Source organism: Neovison vison, chromosome 2 (assembly GCF_020171115.1).
Source record: "Neovison vison isolate M4711 chromosome 2, ASM_NN_V1, whole genome shotgun sequence".
Taxonomy (NCBI): Eukaryota; Metazoa; Chordata; class Mammalia; order Carnivora; family Mustelidae; genus Neogale; species Neogale vison.
Window position 1 is genome coordinate 225,321,589 of NC_058092.1, and position 19,419 is coordinate 225,341,007.

The 19,419-nt window shown below is 32.7% G+C and overlaps 1 protein-coding gene across 1 annotated transcript in view; it reads left to right on the forward strand.

Moving 5' to 3' along the window:
* Positions 1–19,419, forward strand: part of ATRNL1 (attractin like 1) — an 810,828-nt gene that overhangs the window by 241,241 nt on the left and 550,168 nt on the right. The window contains exon 21 of the mRNA XM_044240595.1: positions 15,312–15,364. Within this exon, the coding sequence (XP_044096530.1) occupies positions 15,312–15,364 (53 nt within the window). The remainder of the gene's footprint in view (positions 1–15,311; positions 15,365–19,419) is intronic.

The following is a 19,419-nucleotide window of genomic DNA, read 5'->3' on the forward strand; positions in this document are numbered from 1 at the left end:
ATATCTTAGGATTTTTTGTTTTTCCCGATTTTTCTTGTCACTTTTAAAAGTCTTCTGTATTGGGAATGAGGAAATACAGTACCTATTTCATCACTGTGCCCTAATCTACGTTAAGTTATTACACAAAAAAATACAAAGGAATCATTTGCTGTACAACCTGCCTTTTTATACTGTATCAATTTGCATATCGATTATCAGCTTCATAAACAAGATTGGATAAACAGCTGGTAAATACATCTTCACATACTAATGCTAAATATTCCTTATGTTTTCCACCTCATTTTTGCCCACTGTAGTCACAACTACAGTTGGACTTAATGGTTTATCTATGCCGATGAGCCACGCAGCCTTAATACCTATGAAATAAGATATTTGAGGAACACCTATGCTTGCTTTATTTCAGAAACATTTTGTCAGTGAGATACCATAAAGCCATAAATCTCAGCATATCAATTGAACAAACAGGTTGCTAATTCAGTTTAATCTTGCCCCATGTGAAAACAGATTTAATACTATCTACCTCCAATTCTCCAGTAAGTGCTCTCTTGGTAAGAAGTCCAACGTAAGTAAAAAGTACCCCTGGTGTCAAGAATATGTTTGAGTTCTTTTGGAATATGTCTTCCTGCATTTAAAACTTTTGGATTTGTAGGAATACACTTCCAAATCTGTTAGCTTTGCAATTCGTCTTTCTAAGCCCCAGAAGTGCACTAGATAGTATTTCATTTAGTTATCAATTGTGAAAACTTTCTGAACACAGCTAGGCTGTTTTCTAGTTACTGTTAGTTAGGTTGGAGATCATGTAATTGGGTTCTGACCAATAAACATTAAGTAATGTCCATCATTCCAGGCCTGGTCCCTAAAAAGCTATGTGCCACACATCCTCTTTGCCCCCATTCAGTAGTACAGTGAAGAGGAGGACGAGGACCTGAACGATCTCGGCGCTCAAGAACATCTCCGTTCCGGACGACTGCATGAAGCCAGATGTCTTCCCCAACTCCTCCTCTCCATACCGGACTGTGTCTTAAGTTACAATCAGACATTTATTGTGGAGAAGTACTGAGATTTCAGGTTTTTTTTTTTTTAATAGTAGTTAGCATACCCTTCCATGAGTAATTATTGTTCCTTTGGCACTTTGCTTGGCATCCTTAATTAAAGCACTTTCATTTGAATTATCTTAAATGAAAGGTATTGATTAAGTGTGTCTTCTGGTGTTAGTTTAGTGAATTTTCTGTGGGGTGTTTGGGTCAATTTGTTCTTTTATCCACATTCATCTCTTACAGCCTTTGCATACTTTCCATTTCTTTTATTAGAGCTATTCTCATTGGAGGCTGTCTCTTAGGAGACTAGCATAGTCCTTGATCTCCAGTTTGATTATTACATTGATATAAGACATAGCAGAGTTACGTGGTTTTAATTCTAGATGGTCAGAATAATTCTAGATGGTGTGTAGGTTATACTAATTGTAAGTAATTGGAATTGGAAACAATTACAGAAAGAAACAGACAAATACCAAAGGAAAAAATGTACTTTAAACTTTCAATTTGTTTGGTCATTCTATATTTATTATTAAAAATTATCTTAACATATCAGAGGATGAAATAGTCTCCTAGTATATTCCAATGTAACTTCTGTGAAGAATTAAAGTACAGTAAATTTCAACATTTTAATGTAGAACATATATCTGGTGTATGTGTAGATGTTTTATCAAAATATGGATGCATTTCAAATCATGTTCATTTTAAGATGAATTACCGCTAAATCCTGCTGTGCCAGTTTGATTCATTTCTGGCGGCCCCAGTGCAGCACTCGTACTTCTAGGAAAAAAGATAGATGATTGAAAATATTCCAGTGTAATCTGTTTCTCAAATAATTGTCTTTTGGTCTTGCTTTGACATTTGCAGGTACAAATATAATGTCCTTTATTTTTATGTTTTTACTTTTCTTCATCGGTGTCATTATTGTCGTCATACTTAACATATATTGAACTCCACCAAATGCCTATCTCTGGACCAGGTACTTGTATTTAATTCCTACAATAATTTTGTAAAGTTGGTAGTAGTATTATCCCCGTTTTACTCTTAAGGGCACGGTAACTTACAAAAATTAGTTTGTCCAAGATCACACTTTAATTACTGTTAGAGTAGAAGTTCCATCTAGGTTTCTCTAACTAAAATAACAGTGTTCTTTACTTACTATATACCGATCCTTTTTAAAAAAATTTAAAATATTTAATTATTTATTTTAGAGTGAGAAAGCATGCATGTACGTGCACATAGGAGCTGGGAGGGGGTGCAGAGGGAGAGGATCTCAAGCAGATGCCCTGCTGAGCCTGGAGCCTGGCCTGGGTCTTGATTCCATGACCCTGAGATCACAACCTGAGCTGAAATCAAGAGTTGGTTGCTTAATTCACTGAGCCACCCTGGCACGCCCCCCCATCATTTCTTTATTAAGGTTAATTGGCAAAAGAGAATTGAGGCACTATTTCTGGATTTGTTGAAAAATATATGAATACTATTTGTGAGTTATTAAATCACAGTTTTAATATAAAATATTTAGTAATTAAAATTAAGTATTGTTTAGATAACCAAATTATTAATACTGTTTTTTCCCTAGGGAAAGAATTCTATAATGTAGAGATTGATTTTATTCTTCAGAGACTTGTGCTCTAACTATACTAAGTCTCAGATTAATCACTCTTCAGTTTACATTTTTTTAATGTGAAATACTTTCTAATTTATCAGTAATTTCAATTTTTATTTTATTTTAATCCATTATCTTTAGCCTTTTTGCCCCTTAATTTTAAAGACATTGAATTAGTATTTTTTTAATCTTTTCATTGACTGATTTTGTCAATGTGGATATTTTTTGATGGACTTTAGCTTTTTTTTTAATGATCTTGTTTTATCTATCTATCTATCTAGCTAGCTAGCTAGCTACCTATCTTACCTATTCTATTTATTTGTCAGAGAGAGAGAGAGAGCACACACAAGCAGGGGAATGGTAGGCAGAGGGAGTAGCAGGCTCCCTGTTGAGCAAGGAGCCTGATGTGGGGCTTGTACGTTTATTATAATTTATGAACATATGCTGACACATCATTAAAACCCAAAGCCCCAGAGTGCCTGGGTGGCTCAGTCCTTTGAGTGTCTGACTCTTGATCTTGGCTCAGGCTATGGTCTCAGGTCTTGGGATCAAGCCCCGCATTGGTCTCTCCTCAGTTTGGAGTCTGCTTGTCCCTCCCCTTCTGCTCCTCCCTACCTTCCACATACACTTTATCTCAAATAAAAGAAAATAAAATGACCCAAATCCAAGTTGACATTAGGGTTCACTCTTGGTCTTGTACATCCTGTAGGCTTTGGCAAATGTATAAATGACTGTACCCACCAGTATAGTATCAGAGTAGTTTCAATGCCCTGAAAATTCCCTGTGCCTCTACTATTCATTTGTCTCCCCTAACTCCTTGCAAGCACTAATCTTTTATCTTTCCATGGTTTTGCTTTTTACAGAAAGTGATGTGGTTGAACTCATTCAATATGTAGACTTCTCAGATTGGTTTCTTTCACTTAGTAATAGACATTAAAGTTTCCTCCATGTATTTTCATGGCTTAATAGCTCATTTCTTTTTAACGCTGAATAGTATTTCATTGTCGGGATGTGCCATGGTTTATTTGTCCACTCACCTGCTTACTGAAGGACATCTTGATTGCTTCCAAATTTTAGCAGATATGAATAGAGTCATGTTAATTATTTATTTTCACTTTTCTCTGTGGACATAAGTGTTCACCTTCTTTGGGTCAATACTAAGGAGAACAGGTGCTGGGTCATATGTTGTCAGTATGTTTAATTTTATAAGAAACTACGAGAATGTCTTTGAATGTGGCTGTACCATTTTGCATTCACATCAACAATGACTGAGGGTTCCTGTTGCTCCACATTCCACTACTTATGAGCATCTGGTGTTAGTGTTCTGGATTTTGCATGTTCAAAATTGTGTGTGGTTGTTACACACAAAAGTCGATACACACAGTATGTATATCTTGTTGTTTTACTTTGAGTGTCCCTGATGACCTTGGACGTACAGCATCTTTTTGTGTGCTTATTTGCTATATCTTACTTGTGTATATTCTTTGGTGTGGGGTCTTTGGCCCATGTTTTAATTAGGTTGTTTGTTTTCTTATTATTGAGTTTTAAAAGTTCTTCATGTATTTTAGATAAAGTCCTTCATCAGATACATCTTCTGCAAATATTTTCTTCTAGTCTGAGACTATATTGTGTTGTGTTGTGTTTCTCACCCAACAACTTTTGATATTCATCTAAACTGTTGCTTCCAGGTAGCTGTAATTGAATCCTTTTCAATGATGTAGAGTATTTTGTTGCATTATTATACCACACTTCATTTATTCATTCTCCTATGTCTTATTTGATAATCTTAGTTTTGTTTTTGTATTACATGAAAACTAATGTGCTTATTATTCTTCACATGTATATCTCCTGGTACACAACTGTGGGCATTTTTGCCAGGCATGTATTTGGTATCCATATTTTCAATTTCAGAGCATTAACTGTTTTGTAAATTTATTACATCAAATTATATCCTTTTCAGGGCTGTATAAGTTTTTTTAATGTCTATGCACTTGACAATACTTGCTATTAAAAGATATTTTAGTTTTAAGGATTCTGATATTGCATGTCGTATTTGGATTTTCTTAAGAATTAAAGTTCTTGGGCGCCTGTGTGGCGCAGTGGGTTAACGCCTCTGCCTTTAGCTCAGGTTGTGATCCCAGGGTCCTGGGATGGAGCCCCGCATAGGGCTCTCTGCTGGGCAGAGAGCCTGCTTCACTTCCTCTTTCTCTGCCTGCCTCTCTGCCTACTTCTGATCTCTGTCAAATGAATAAAATCTTCAAAAAAATAAAAAGAATTTAAGTTCTTGAAGATTTATGTGCTTAATCTTTAAGAGATCAATTTTTCTCTTTTATGAAATTGTCCTCTTTCAAATGTCTTGTGTTTTTGTTTTCCTTCTGGATTCTTAATGATATGTAATAATTTTTATACATTCTGGATGCATGTCTTTTGTTGGTGATATGTGTGGTAAATACCACTATGTGGTTTGGATTTTCATTGTTTTCTGTGTCTTTCATGAAGAGACATTCTTAATTTTAATATAATCTGAAACATCAATCTTTTCCATATGGTTAGTGATTTTTGGGGGGGATTCTGTTTAAAATTTCTTTGTCTTCTCCATTATTAGGTAATATCCCGATTGTGGCCAAATGGCCCTAGATTATGTGGAAAGGTCTTAATTATTTCTTCACAATAAGATATAAACTATTCAATTCTTTAAAAGAATATAAGCTATTCAGATTTTTAATTTTTCTTATGTCTATTTTATTCTTTGGTTTTTTAACAAAAATTGTTGGTACGCTTAATTCTTCTTATAATTATTCTTTTCATTTATCATGTCAGGAATTTTAGAAAGTTCAGCCAGTGCTCTTCAAATGTTTATTGTTTTCTGTTTCCTCTGTCTTCTGCTTTGGGACTCCAGTAACACCATATCTTTTATGTCTCTTTCATATTTTTCCCCTGTCTCCTGACCCATTTTTCAGTTCACTTTTCTACTGTGTCCAATTTGCTATTAATCTCATTCATTCAGTTCTTAATTTTGGTCACTGCATTTTCATTTTGTTGTTATTATAGTTCCTACTTTTTCAGATTAAATTCTTAAATTTATCTATTACAGTTTCTAATTGTCTTTTATTGTTCCTATTTTTTAAGGCAAATTTCTCTTCCATTATAATAAAGATCATTATTTTAAGAACTATGTCTTTTTCCTGATAATATCTGGATTGCCATAGCCCTGTTTCTGGTAGCTCCTGTTTCTTGTTTTCTTACCTATTTCCATGTCTGGTTATTTTTCATTTTGTTCTCAATACCATATTTACAAAATCTAATTATAGATTGAGACCTTGTATGAAATCTTTTCCAAAGAGAATGTAATCCTGCTATGTGCATGAGTACAGTAGAACCTTAATCACTTTTAGAGATAAGTGTCCTTCAAAGTAGATCTGCAGGCTCTGGAAGGCTTCACTATGCTCTAATTCCCAAGATTACTCTTTAGGACTTAGCTCACCAAACTTTGGTGGGCCTGGACTCTAATCCATTTTCCTGTGACATATTGTCCTCATCCATAATTAGAGACAATAGGATTCCTAAGATGATCCTGGGAGTCCATCCTTTTCTGCATCTGGGCCTGGTAATTTTTCATTCTTAATCTTCAGCCTTTTAAGCTGAAAAGTAAACTCTGCCTTTTTTAGTTGTCTGTAACTTACTTGGTTAGTTCTACTTATCATTATTAGTCTCTGAAATCCATAAACAGGCTTATAATTTTAAAACCTGTGCCTACCTCCTGTACTGTTTGAGGGTTTACCTTACCTTTGGTTCTGATTTTATTAAGTTAAATTGCCTTAGAAATATGTTATTAATATTGATACTGTGCTACTCCCTAATATCCTATTTTTCTTCATATTATATAACATTTTAATGGGTATTTTTATAGAAGAAACAAAACAAAAGCAAGTGTGTTTTATCTTGTGTGTACTTTTTATAATTTCTTTGGAAAATGTAAACTTCTTATCAGATTCCCAGCTGTTTTAAATCGTCTGTCATGATATATCAAAATTAAAGCAATTAGATGTCCAGCCTCCTTTTTTGTTTCTGAGTAGAAAAAGTATATCTCATGATAAGATGTATATGTATGTATATTTAAATATTTAATTAATAGGGACAAGATGAAATGCTATATTTTAGCTCTAAGAATGTGGAATTATTTTACATTTTGCTTTTTACAGGTTATATTTATAATGCAATGTGATAATTCACAAAAGTGATAGTCATTATTTAGGTGATATTTGCCATTTCAAAGTCCCTAATAAATATTTCAGTCTAATCTGTTTTCTTAAAAGGTATGGATATTTGCTTAGTTTGCTTGTTGGAACAAGAGGATGATTATCCCTTTGCTTTAGACACAATACTTTGATGTTATGTTTTTAATTAACCATTCAGAAGGTTTCTGAAGACTTTTAATGTTTGTATCTAATTTTTATACAGAAATATTCTGAAGTTAAAAATATTACTTGACCTACATTGATTAGAAATATTAGTGTAATTTATATTCAGTATTAATATGTTTAAAGAATTATTTATATCTATACTTTCCCTTCACATTACTTGACCTCCTATAATCTGAGTTTGAACTTCATCAAATAATTTAATTTCTCAAATTGTTTATTATGTGAATTAGATTAGTATATGTTCATATCTCAAATAAATATATTGAAATATTTTATGGTAAGAAATTTTATGTATAACAAAATAGGGTGGACAGATTTAAGATGACTATCAATGGTCTCTGCCTCCGGGAATTCACACTATTGTATAGTGTGGGCAGGATTTTTGACTTCTAAATCGGAATATATGGCAAGGATAATGGTATATCACTTCTATAATTATGGCATGTCACTTCCACACATATGCTTTAAGTATATACTTTTTTAAAAGAAGATTTTATTTATTTATTTGAGAGAGAGAGAGAGCACATAGAGGGAAAGTGAGAGGGAGAAGCCGACGTCCTGCAGAACAGACAGCCCTATGTGGGGCTCTGTCCCAGGATGCTGAGATCATGACTCAAACCAAAGGCAGTGTCTTAACCAACTGAGCCACCAGGCACCCCTTTAAGTCTGTGTCATGCTAGAAGTTTTGCTCTAGAGAGTTTCTCCCTTTCTCCCTCACTTTGAAGAAGTAAATGGAGCTGAAGGCATCTTCTGGGAGGTGAGGGCAGCCTTCAGCCAATAATAAATGAGAAACCAAGGTCTTTAGTTCTGTAGCCATAAAAAAATAAATTCTGCCAGCAACCTAAGGGAGCTTAGAAGCAGCCCACCCCATCTAACCTTTAAGGGCAACCCAACCCCATATGTAGCAGATCTCAGCTCCAGCCAGTGCCTTGATTGTATCCTAACTCATCTCAGAATCTGAGGACCCAACTTTGCCCTATGTGCAGACTCCAGACCCACAAAATCTGTGAGATAATAAATATTTGTTGATTAAAGTTACTAAGCTTTTGTGATTTGTTACTTAGCAATAAAGAACTACTGCAAATATATCCAATTAATCTTTTATTTAATTGAATTATATATTTGTGTATTAAGTATACAATACACACCTTATGTGCTTTTAGGGTTTTCAAACCAGGAAGGTTTTGATACCTTTCATAGAAAAAATATACTTTCCTGAATGGGCAAAATAATTTTAACAATGCAAATTAAGGCTTTTTAAAAAACAGACTATTTAAAAAGAAATTTTACTTTTGTGTTACTTAACACAGTGGTTTGTTACAGAACAAAACATAGCTTGGGGCACCCGAGGGTGGCTGAGTTGGTTAAGCGTCCCACTCTTGATTTCACTCAAGTCATGACCTCAGGGTGATGGAATCAAGCCCTGTGTTGGGCTCCACACTCAGCAGAGAGACTACTTGTCTCTCTCCCTCTGCTCCTTCTCTATGCTTGTGCTCTTTCTCTTTCTCTCTCTTAAAATAAATTAAAATAAATAAATAAATAAAATCCTTTAAAAAAAAGTAAAACATATCTTAAAACATTTTTTCTTAATCAGAGTACTTCACATTCATATATGTAAAATTTTAGTAAGAAAGTATTTATAATTTTCTTCTTAATATTGCTCTCCTTTTGTTGAAAATAATTGTGAGGTACTCCATTCTGATATTTTAATTTTATTTATGTATAAATTCTATAATGAAATTGACAGGTTTTAATAATTTTGATTTCCATTCACATTATTATGTAGGTTACATGAAAATCTATAATGGCTGTGCTAAACATTTCAATATAACAGCTGATTATATTTGTAACAGATTTGCATAAGTGGTTATATTAATTGATTTTGACATGTGGGAAATGAGATGGGGGATCATTCATTTGCATAGAACAGCATTAGGTGTAAGTGATACATTTATATATATATTTTAAATTTTTACACATATACATTCATATGTTTATTTGAGATTTCATTAATTTCATCCTTTGGTTGTTTTTTTGTTTGTTTGTTTTTCATTTCATCCCTTGTAATGAATATATTTTTCCATTAAGTAAGCAGAGTGGTAACTCTGCTATTAGAATGCAAAATCTTGGATTTTGATTAGAAATATGACAAGTAGACCTGATGTCCTTTTCTTTTGTCTTTTTTGAATGAATTAGACATGAGACAAATTCGTCTTATAGGATATTCATGTTTATAAGAAGAAATATTTGATTATTCTTGCCTGGTCTCTATCTTTACTATGATGATTACCAACTCCCATACTTCTACATTTACCAGTGAGTTCTTAAAATTCTGCTGTTAGCAAGAGCTCTTCCTTCTCCACCATTTAATTATTATTGGGATGAACGCATGAATTCCCATTTTCTCCAATCATAGATAAATCACTTAGCACTCAACTTTAACAGATTTGGTTAGTGGGGGCTACTTCAGGCAAACTTGTATTTTTGTGACATATACCCATCATTTTGTGAATACTTCCTTACTTTCTGATATAAGAAGATGTTCCAGGCTGATGTTATACCTGTCCTGTCTCAGCCATTTAAAACATGTTTTTGTAGATCTGATTCCTTGTAATGAAGAATTATATTGGAGGCCATTATCTTGGTGCTAGATATGTTCTTTGCTACTGAGGTATCTTAATGGACTGTTCAGTGAACAGAACTATGAAATATTTATTTATATGTACAGATAAATACATATATTCATGTACATGTGTACATATGCATCCACATACACACATACACATATTTTAGGAAGCATTACTTAATACCTAGACTTCCAATTCCAATGTATCCCTCCAAGGTTCTTTTGGACCTTCTCTAGTTTAGTATCTGTATGTCTCTTCTTCCTCAGTGAAAACACTGGCTTCTGGTGATGTAACACACTCCTTATTTGCTCAATTCTCTAATACAAGAAATGCTTTCAGAATTGCTTTGTCTGTATCACTTTAATAGTCAGATACTGTGTTAGGAAGTTATTTGGAATGGTCCCTCTTCTTTTTTCTTTCGTCCCCTCCTCCCTTATTTCTTTCCTTTCTTTTCTGTTCTTCCTCACCTCTCCCTCCAATTCTCCTACCTCCCTTCCTTCCTTTCCCTTCACAATGGCTATATGGTATTCATTGGAAATTCATTAGATTTATTTCTTTTAGTTTCTGTTTTACGTTTTTTTCCTCTTTCTCATTCTTACTGGTTTTATGTATATATTTCAGAATATGTTGAACACTGACATTCTTTCAAAAGATAAAAGTACTTAAAAATACACTCAGAGAAGAAGGGGGGTGGGGTTATGGACATTGGGGAGGGTATGTGCTTTGGTGAGTGCTGTGAAGTGTGTAAACCTGGCGATTCACAGACCTGTACCCCTGGGGATTAAAATATATGTGTATAAAAAATAAAAAATTAAAAAAAATATACTCAGAGAGATTAGTTCCCATTTCCTCCTTTCTTCTCCAGGGGGTAACTGACTTCATTGTTTCTTGTTTATCCTTCCTGTGATTCATATATGTGTATATATATATATATTTTATATACATGCATATGTTTCATATATATATATACACACACATATACATATTCTTTTTCTTCTTACACAAAAGGTAACATATCATAGATATGTATCTATATTAGGTCATAAGGATCTTTATTATCTATTTGTTTGGTTTTATTTATTGATGTATGGCACTCCATTATTATGTTTATATACTATAGTTTATTTAACAAATCTTGCATGCATGGACATTCAGATCATTTATAATATTTTGTAATTATAAATGATGCTGTATTAAATAAACTTGTGCTCATATATATTCATAGCGCTGGTGATTTACTTTCAAATTCCTTTAAGTGGGATTTTTGGGTTGAAGAATGAGTGCTCCCATATATTTGTTAGATATTGCTAAATTCTCCTCCATAGGGATTTTCTCATTTTGCATTCTCACCAGCTCATAATTTTATAGGAGGGCTGTTTGCCCACAGTCTCATTCGTAAGCAGGGCATATTGCTATACTTTTAAAATTTTGACAATCTGATGAGGGAGAAGCGGCATCTTAGTATAGTTTTAGTTCATATTTCCCTATTTGTAAGTAAAGTTGAACATTTTTTCACATAGTTAAGAACCATTTCTTTTTTTGTGTGTGTGAATTGTCTGTGTTTTTTGCTAGTTTTTCTATGGAATCATCAGTCCTTCCCTTATTATTAGAGAGTTCTTTGTAAATTAAGGATTATAGCACTTTTATGTCACATACATTGTCAGTTTTCTCACAATTTGTCATATTTCTTTATTTTACTAATGACATTCCTTTTACCGTGCCTTTCAGTATACCCATACTATCTTGCAATTTTTTTTCTTCTAATATGTTTAAAGTTTTATTTTGTATGCTAGGATGTCTGATCCATTTAGAGTTTTTTATATGTGTTTGATATGAGGAATGGATTTGATTTTATATTTTTCCAAATGGCTATCCAGTTTACCATATTTTGCCATTATGGTATTTTACCATAAATACCATTTATGAAAAAAAACTTTACTTTGGCCATTTATTTTATTTTATTTTTTTTATTTTTTTTTAAGATTTTTTATTTATTTATTTGAGAGAGAGAGACAGTGAGAGAGAGAGCATGAGCGAGGAGAAGGTCAGAGAGCGAAGCAGACTTCCCATGGGGCTGGGAGCCCGATGTGGGACTCGATCCCGGGACTCCAGGATCACGCCCTGAGCCGAAGGCAGTTGTCCAACCAACTGAGCCACCCAGGCGTCCCTACTTTGGCCATTTAAAATACACTTTTATCATATGATATGCTAGATTTTTAGTATATGATAGTTGAGCTTGTTTGTGGAATTTCTATTGTGTACCTTTGGTTTTTTCTATCAATGCACTGATACTACACTATTTTATTTTATAGATTTTGAGTATATTTTAATATCTTTTAAGTCTAGTTGCCCTCAAAGCTCTTCCTTTTCACTGTTTTTCCCCCCTTTTTTAAATTAAATTTTTAATTTTAATTCCAGTATATTTAACATACAGTGTTATATTACTTGCAGGTATACAATATAGTGAATTCAGTAGTTCTGTACATTACTTAATGCTTATCATGCTAAGTTCACTTTTTAATCCTCATCACCTATTTTGCCCATCCCCCTGCATTCCCTGTCTGATAACCATCAGTTTGTTTACTTTTTTGCTTCCTCTCTCTCTTTTTCCTTTTCTTGTTTGTTTTGTTTCTTAAATTTCTTATCATATAGTATTTTTTTTCTTCTGAGTTATTTCACTTAGCATTATACTCTCTAGGTCCATAGATGTTGTTAAAAATGGTAAGAAATTATTCTTTATGGCTAAATAATATTCTATTGTGTATACATACCTCAATGTTTCTAACTCCTTTAAAACTTACTGGAATTTTTATTTGGTAAAATTAAAAATTACCTTTCAATTTAACTGCCATCTTATGACATTGCAATGTACCAGTGAAAAATAAGGAATGTGTTTGCATATATTTATGCACACTTTTGTGTTTTGCAGGCTGACTTTTATGCCTAAAGTTTCATTATATTTCCTTAGTTATTTGTAGGCATTAGTGATTTTTTAGATGACAGCTAAAGTTAAATTACTAAAAATTGTTGTTTAAGTTCCACTCATAATTATACACTTAGAAAATACTTTTAATACATACAAAATTGTCTCAATACTTATTAATATAAAGCTCTTTAGATAACATATGATTGTCTAAAGAGTTTAAAATTTAAAAGAGAATATAATTCTGTTTTGGACACCTTCAGGAACTCTATAAAGCCTCTCCGCTTAATTCTTTTGTTTAAAGGTTTTATTTATTTTAGAGAGATTGTGAGAGTGTGTGTAAGCAGGGGGAGGGGCAGAGGAGGAGAGATAGGGAGGGAGAGAGAATCTGAAGAAGACTCTGAGCTGAGCATGGAGCCCGTCATGAAGGTCTGTCTCACTACTCCAAGATCATGATCTGAGTTGAAACCAAGAGTCAGCCGCTTACCCACCCAGACAACCCTCAGCTTAGTTCTTAACAAGGTGATATTAATTCCTTATTTCTGTAAGTAATGAAAGGCAGGAAAAATTACTTCCTAAACGAGAATATATAATTTCATCCTCCTGAGATAATTTGTAGTTTGGAGAAAATAAAATTTTAACTGTGCCTTTATAAAAATTATATTATGTTGAAGGTAACATCACAATGACTTCTATTCCAATATGATATTAAATAATTTGAATAAACTTAATATTATCAACCAAAATAAATATTGTGTAACTTCCATATGGGAATATAGGTTTGTATCCAGAGCTCTTAATGTCAACATATAGATCAATTAAAAAGTACTTGAAATCCTTAACATTTGTCAAAGTTAGTCATTTTCGATTGCAAATAAGACATGCAGGGAATATCATGCATAACAATGCAGGCACTATTATTTTGAATATTTCCCTATTCTAAAAGTGGTATTGTGGGTCACCTGCATGGCTCAGATGTTTAAGTACCTGCCTTTGGGTCAGGTCACGATCCTGGGGTCCTGGAATTGAGCCCCATGTAGGCCTCTCTGCTCAGTGGGGAGCCTGCTTCTTCTTCCTCTTCCTCTGCTGCTCCCCCTGGTTGTGCTCTTTCTCTTTCAAATAAATAAATAAATAAATAATAAAATAAAACAAAAGTAATATTGAGATATCCATTTGCAACAAGTCATATTTATATTTTGTGACAGAAAAAGGAATTATAATAATATTGTAAATCAGTCCTTCAGTGTATGTATATATTTGATACTAAGTCATGGGGTTTATGGTGGTGAGCCTAAAGGAAGGAACAAAATATAGAAATAGTAGAGAACCTTAAGTGCTTAACCTAGATCATTATATGATCATACTCATGATATTTATGATACTAGTAAACTGTATGTCACACATTTTGAAAGTTGCATTTGGGGAAGTCACAGGAAACCTAACTCCCAAAGTTTCATTGTTTCCCAGAGAATAAAGTTAGTCGTATAAAGGACTATTATATTTCTACTTTAATTTTGCAGTTAGTGTAGAAAAAGATTTACTCTTCAACTCATGAATAAAAAACTAGCAACTCAAGGCTGATAAATGCATTCAGAATGTAACCTGATTATTTAGCCTATTAGTCTCAACTCTTTGACCTTTTATTAGTTAAAATATATATAAAAATTATTCCTGTGTTCTGGTTAACTCTATTAAAACTAAAGACATTTTGAAAGGTGTTACTCATCTTTTAAACTATTAAATATACTTTAAATATTGAATCGGTTTATTCAGTTAGCCTGGTGTGTTTTATTGTATAATAATTTATTTTGGAGGGTGTTCCAGTGAAAAAACATTATGAGAAATCAAGCTGTATCAGTATTAGGTGCTAACTCTCATTTTAATTGACTTTTGGAAGCAGAAATAAAAATATGAACTTTAGAAATTTTTAGAATATTTATGATCTTCTCCCACTGCTATAATTAAGCATAATTTTGAAGAATTTAATTTAATTTAGAATTCATGATTTGGAATGCTCTTATGTTCTTCTGTTTTTTAATAATCTTACATAAATTCAGAGTTTGAGCTACTGAATTTAGAGTTGGACAATTCAGAAAAAAACTTTTCTTTATTACATAATTGGGGAGATCTTTTTTGAAAATATAGATTCATGTGTAGAAACTGGGAAAAATATATTGATTTCAAAGAATACCAGAAGTAAGAAAATGATGTAGATTTATAAATTCCACAAACTTTCTTCTTTCCCCCTAGTATCTCTATATCTTTATCAAGACTTTCAATTTCTTTTTCTATTATTAAGGAAGAATATGTATCCCCAGACTCCTAGTCTTATCCCATCTGCCTTGTGACATTCCCTTTTATCATCTTGTGTGTGACTATTTGTCTTCACTGTTTCTTTACTCATGCTCAAATACTGGCTTTCTACTTTAATTATTTTAAAGTTTTCTTTTAAAACTTTGATTAATGATATAGTTTTTAAGATGTTTTAATGTAGAGTTTACTATTTTTCTTGAAGAAAAATACGGAGTTTTGAATTTTGTTGCTCAGTAGTAAATGAGGTTTTTTCCCTAGTTATAGGTTTAATTCTGTCATTTTAATTTATTTTTAATTTTTTATTGTGTTATGTTACCATACAGTACATCATTAGTTTTTGATTTAGTGTTCCGTGATTCACTGTTTGTGTTTTTATTTCTGCAGATGTGACTCTGAAAATCGCTATGTTGGTAATCCACTTAGAGGAACATGTTATTGTAAGTACTTTTACTTTTTCATTTTAAATAATTAGTATTTTTAGTTTTAGGTGATTTTGCAGATTATAAAATTCATCTTGCATGCTGATGTTGTCATTAGTATGTTACCCTTTCTATTTCTTAAATCGTATAATACAATATTATATATATGTTGCTAAGAAAGGCAGTCTTTTTGCTATATTTTAGAAATTATATTTGGTGCATTTTTTTCTACTCTTGAAGAGTGACAGAGCAGTAGATCTTATTCTGGAAGTGGAAACAAAAATGGGATTTGAGTAATCTCAACTGATTTTAATGTGGTCTTTTCATTTTGATTAAATTGAATGAACAGAATTTTGTGATAGATTTTTACAGGGGGCAGTTTTGGTCATCACTAAAAAGCAGTGTTGAATTGTTACTATAAGATACTTTCACTTGGTAGTGATCATATGAGAGATGTATGATAAACCTTTTAAGAAAGAATTTTTCAAATGGTTACACCATTTTACATTCCCATCAGGAGTATATGAGTTTCAGTTCCTCAAGTCTCTAAATATTTCATATGGTCAGTCTTTTTAATTTTAGCTGTTCTAGTAGGTGTGTAATGGTATTTAATTCTTATTTACATTTTTCTAATGAGTAATGATGTTAAACATTTGTTGTGATTATTTGTGATAATTGTGAATATTTGATTTATATATATTTTATTTAATGAAGTGTGTTTAAATCTGTTTTCCACTTTTAAAAATTGAATTGTTTTCAGGGTACTTTATGTATTCCTGATACGAATATTTTATGTGACATATAATTTGCAATTTTCTTTTTTTTTTTTTTGTGGCTTGTCTTTTCACTCTAGTAGGAGTATTTTTTTTTTTTTTTTTTTTTTGGGAAGAGGAGTTTTAATTAAAATGTAGTTCAACTTATTAATTTGTTCTTCTGAGAAATCTTATCCTAACCTAAGATCACAAAGATTCCCATTTTCTTTTAGAAGTTTTCTATTTTTATGTTTTTTGTTTAAGAATACTGTACATTTTGAGTTAATATTTGTATGTATTTCAAGAGATGGATCAATTTTTTTCTCCATATCGATATCCAAATGTTCTAGCACAGTTTGTTCAAAGTCTTTCTTTTATTATTATTATTTTTAAAGATTTTATTTATTATTTGAGAGAGAGAGAGAGAGAATGAGAGGAGAGAAGGTTAGAGGAAGAAGCCGACTTTCCATGGAGCTGGGAGCCTGATGCAGGACTCTATCCCAGTACTCCAGGATCATGACGTGAGCCAAAAGCAGTTGCTTAACCAACTAAGCCACACAGGCACCCAAAGACTTTTTTAAAAACAATGAAATGCTTTTAGACCTTTGTGGAAAGTCTGTTGCCTGTGTATGAGTATAAGGGTGTAAAGGCTGGGGGCACCTGGGTGGCTCAGTCAGCTAAGTGCCTAATTCTTGGTTTAGGCTTAGGTTATGATCTCATGGTCATGAGCCTGTAACAAGATCCATGCTCAGTGTGGAGTCTGCTTGGCCCTCCCCCACCATCCTCTACCTGTTTCTCTCTCTCTCTCAAATAAATAAACAAAATCTTAAAAAAAAAAAAGTGTAAAGGCTATTTCTGGAATCCCTATTGTGTTTTATTAATTAATTTGCCTACTTTATACCAAAATAACACTGTTACAACTACTATAGTTTCATAATAAATCTTGAAATCATGCAGCTTTTATTCTCCAATTTCATTCTTTTTCAATCTTTTGGCTTTGAGTTCCATTTCTTTTATGTTTGCATATGAATTTTAGAATACACATGTCAGTTTTTACCAAAACACATGCTCGAATTTGGATTGAGATTGTGTTTAATTTTCAGACCAGTTTGGGGGAATTGATAGTTTAACCATAGTGAGTCTTCTGACCCATGAACATATATCTCTTTTTTTAATCTAAATTATTTTAAAATTTATTCTCAACAATATTTGGTATTTTTCACTATGTGGGTCTTTCACAGTTTTTGTCAGCTTTATCACTACATATTTTATATTTCTGATGCTGTTGTAAAGATTATTTTTTAATATTTAATTTTTAATTGTGTCTGGATAGTAAAAATACAATTGATTTTTATGTTGATTTTATTTATCCTTAAGCCTTGTTGAGCTTAGTTATTAGTTGTAGCACTTTTTTTTTTGTAGATTCCATTTTATTTTTTATGTGGACAATAATGTGTTTTGCAATTAATGGAATTGTTTTTTTTCTTTCCTCTAAGGACGCCTTTTATTTCTTTTTCTTGCCTTATTGCATTGGCTACTACCTCTCGTATCACGTGAAAAGCTGTGATGAGCATGGCAACATTCTAGTGTTGTTGATTTTGGATGGAAAACATTCAGTCTTTCACTATTAAGTATGATGTAGGTTTTTCCTAGATGCCTTTATCAGGTTGAAGAAATTCTCTTCTAGTCCTTCTAGAATAGGTGTTTGTATATTTCATATAGTTTTTCTGGATTAATTGCGACAATCACAAGTTGTTTCTGTTTTACTTTGCTAGTATAGCAATTTTAGTTTTTAAAAGTAATGAATGCTACAACATATGGATATACCACTTTTTTGTTGTTTATTAGTAGATGAACATTGGGATTATCTCTAGCCTTTGGCTGTTATGAAAAAATGCTGATATAAACATTCATATGGATTTTGTATAGACATATAATTCCATTTCTCTTGAGTGGATTCCTAGAAGTGGAATTACTGGGTCATATGATAAACTTATTTTTAACTTTTTAAGTAACTGCCAAAAGATTTTACAATATGTTTGCACCATTTTACATTCCTACTAGAAATTTATAGATGCTTCAGTAATTCTGCATACTCACCAAAACTTAATATTGTCTGTCTTTTTGATTATAGCTATTCTAGAGTATTTGTAGTAGTAGCTTATGGTTTTATTTTATGTTTTTCTTATGACTGATAATGTTGAGCTCGATTTCATGTATCCATGTCCTGCACATGTTTTGTTAGATATGTAAAATACTAACTTTCTGGATTCCTTTGTTGCTATTTAAATGTCTTTTTTTTTTTTCCCCAATTTATTTATTTTCAGAAAAACAGTATTCATTATTTTTTCACCACACCCAGTGCTCCATGCAAGCTGTGCCCTCTATAATACCCACCACCTGGTACCCCAACCTCCCACCCCCCTGCCACTTCAAACCCCTCAGACTGTTTTTCAGAGTCCATAGTCTCTCATGGTTCACCTCCCCTTCCAATTTACCCAAATTCCCTACTCCTCTCTAACGCCCCTTGTCCTCCATGCTATTGATTATGCTCCACAATGAGTGAAACCATATGATAATTGACTCTCTCTCTGCTTGACTGATTTCACTCAGCATAATCTCTTCCAGTCCCGTCCATGTTGCTACAAAAGTTGGATATTCGTCCTTTCTGATGGAGGCATAATACTCCATAGTGTATATGGACCACATCTTCCTTATCCATTCATCCGTTGAAGGGCATCTTGGTTCTTTCCATAGTTTGGCGACTGTGGCCACTGCTGCTATAAACATTGGGGTACAGATGGCCCTTCTTTTCACGACATCTGTATCTTTTGGGGTAAATACCCAGGAGTGCAATTGCAGGGTCGTAGGGAAGCTCTATATTTAAATGTCTTTTAAGAGGCACCTAGGTGGCTCAGTTGGTTAGGTGACTGCCTTCAGCACAGGTCATGACCCCAGAGTCCTGGGATCGAGTCCCACATCAGGCTCCCTGCTCCACGGGGTGTCTGCTTCTCCCTCTGACCTTCTCCTCTCTCATGCTCTCTCTCCAATAAATAAATCTTTAAAAAAAATAAAAAAAAATGTCTTTTAAAATTGCATTTTCTACTTACATTTCATATATAAAAATTAAATTCATCTTAGTACATTAATCTGATATTCATAAGCCTTAATGGATTTTCTTATTAGTTCTAATTATTTATATATTTGGTTTTTAAATATAATTAATTATATTATCTATAAATAAAAACAGTTTTATTCTTTTGTTGGTAGTTTTTTGATTACAGATTCAGTTTTTTTTTTTTTCTAGTAATCACTCTGCTC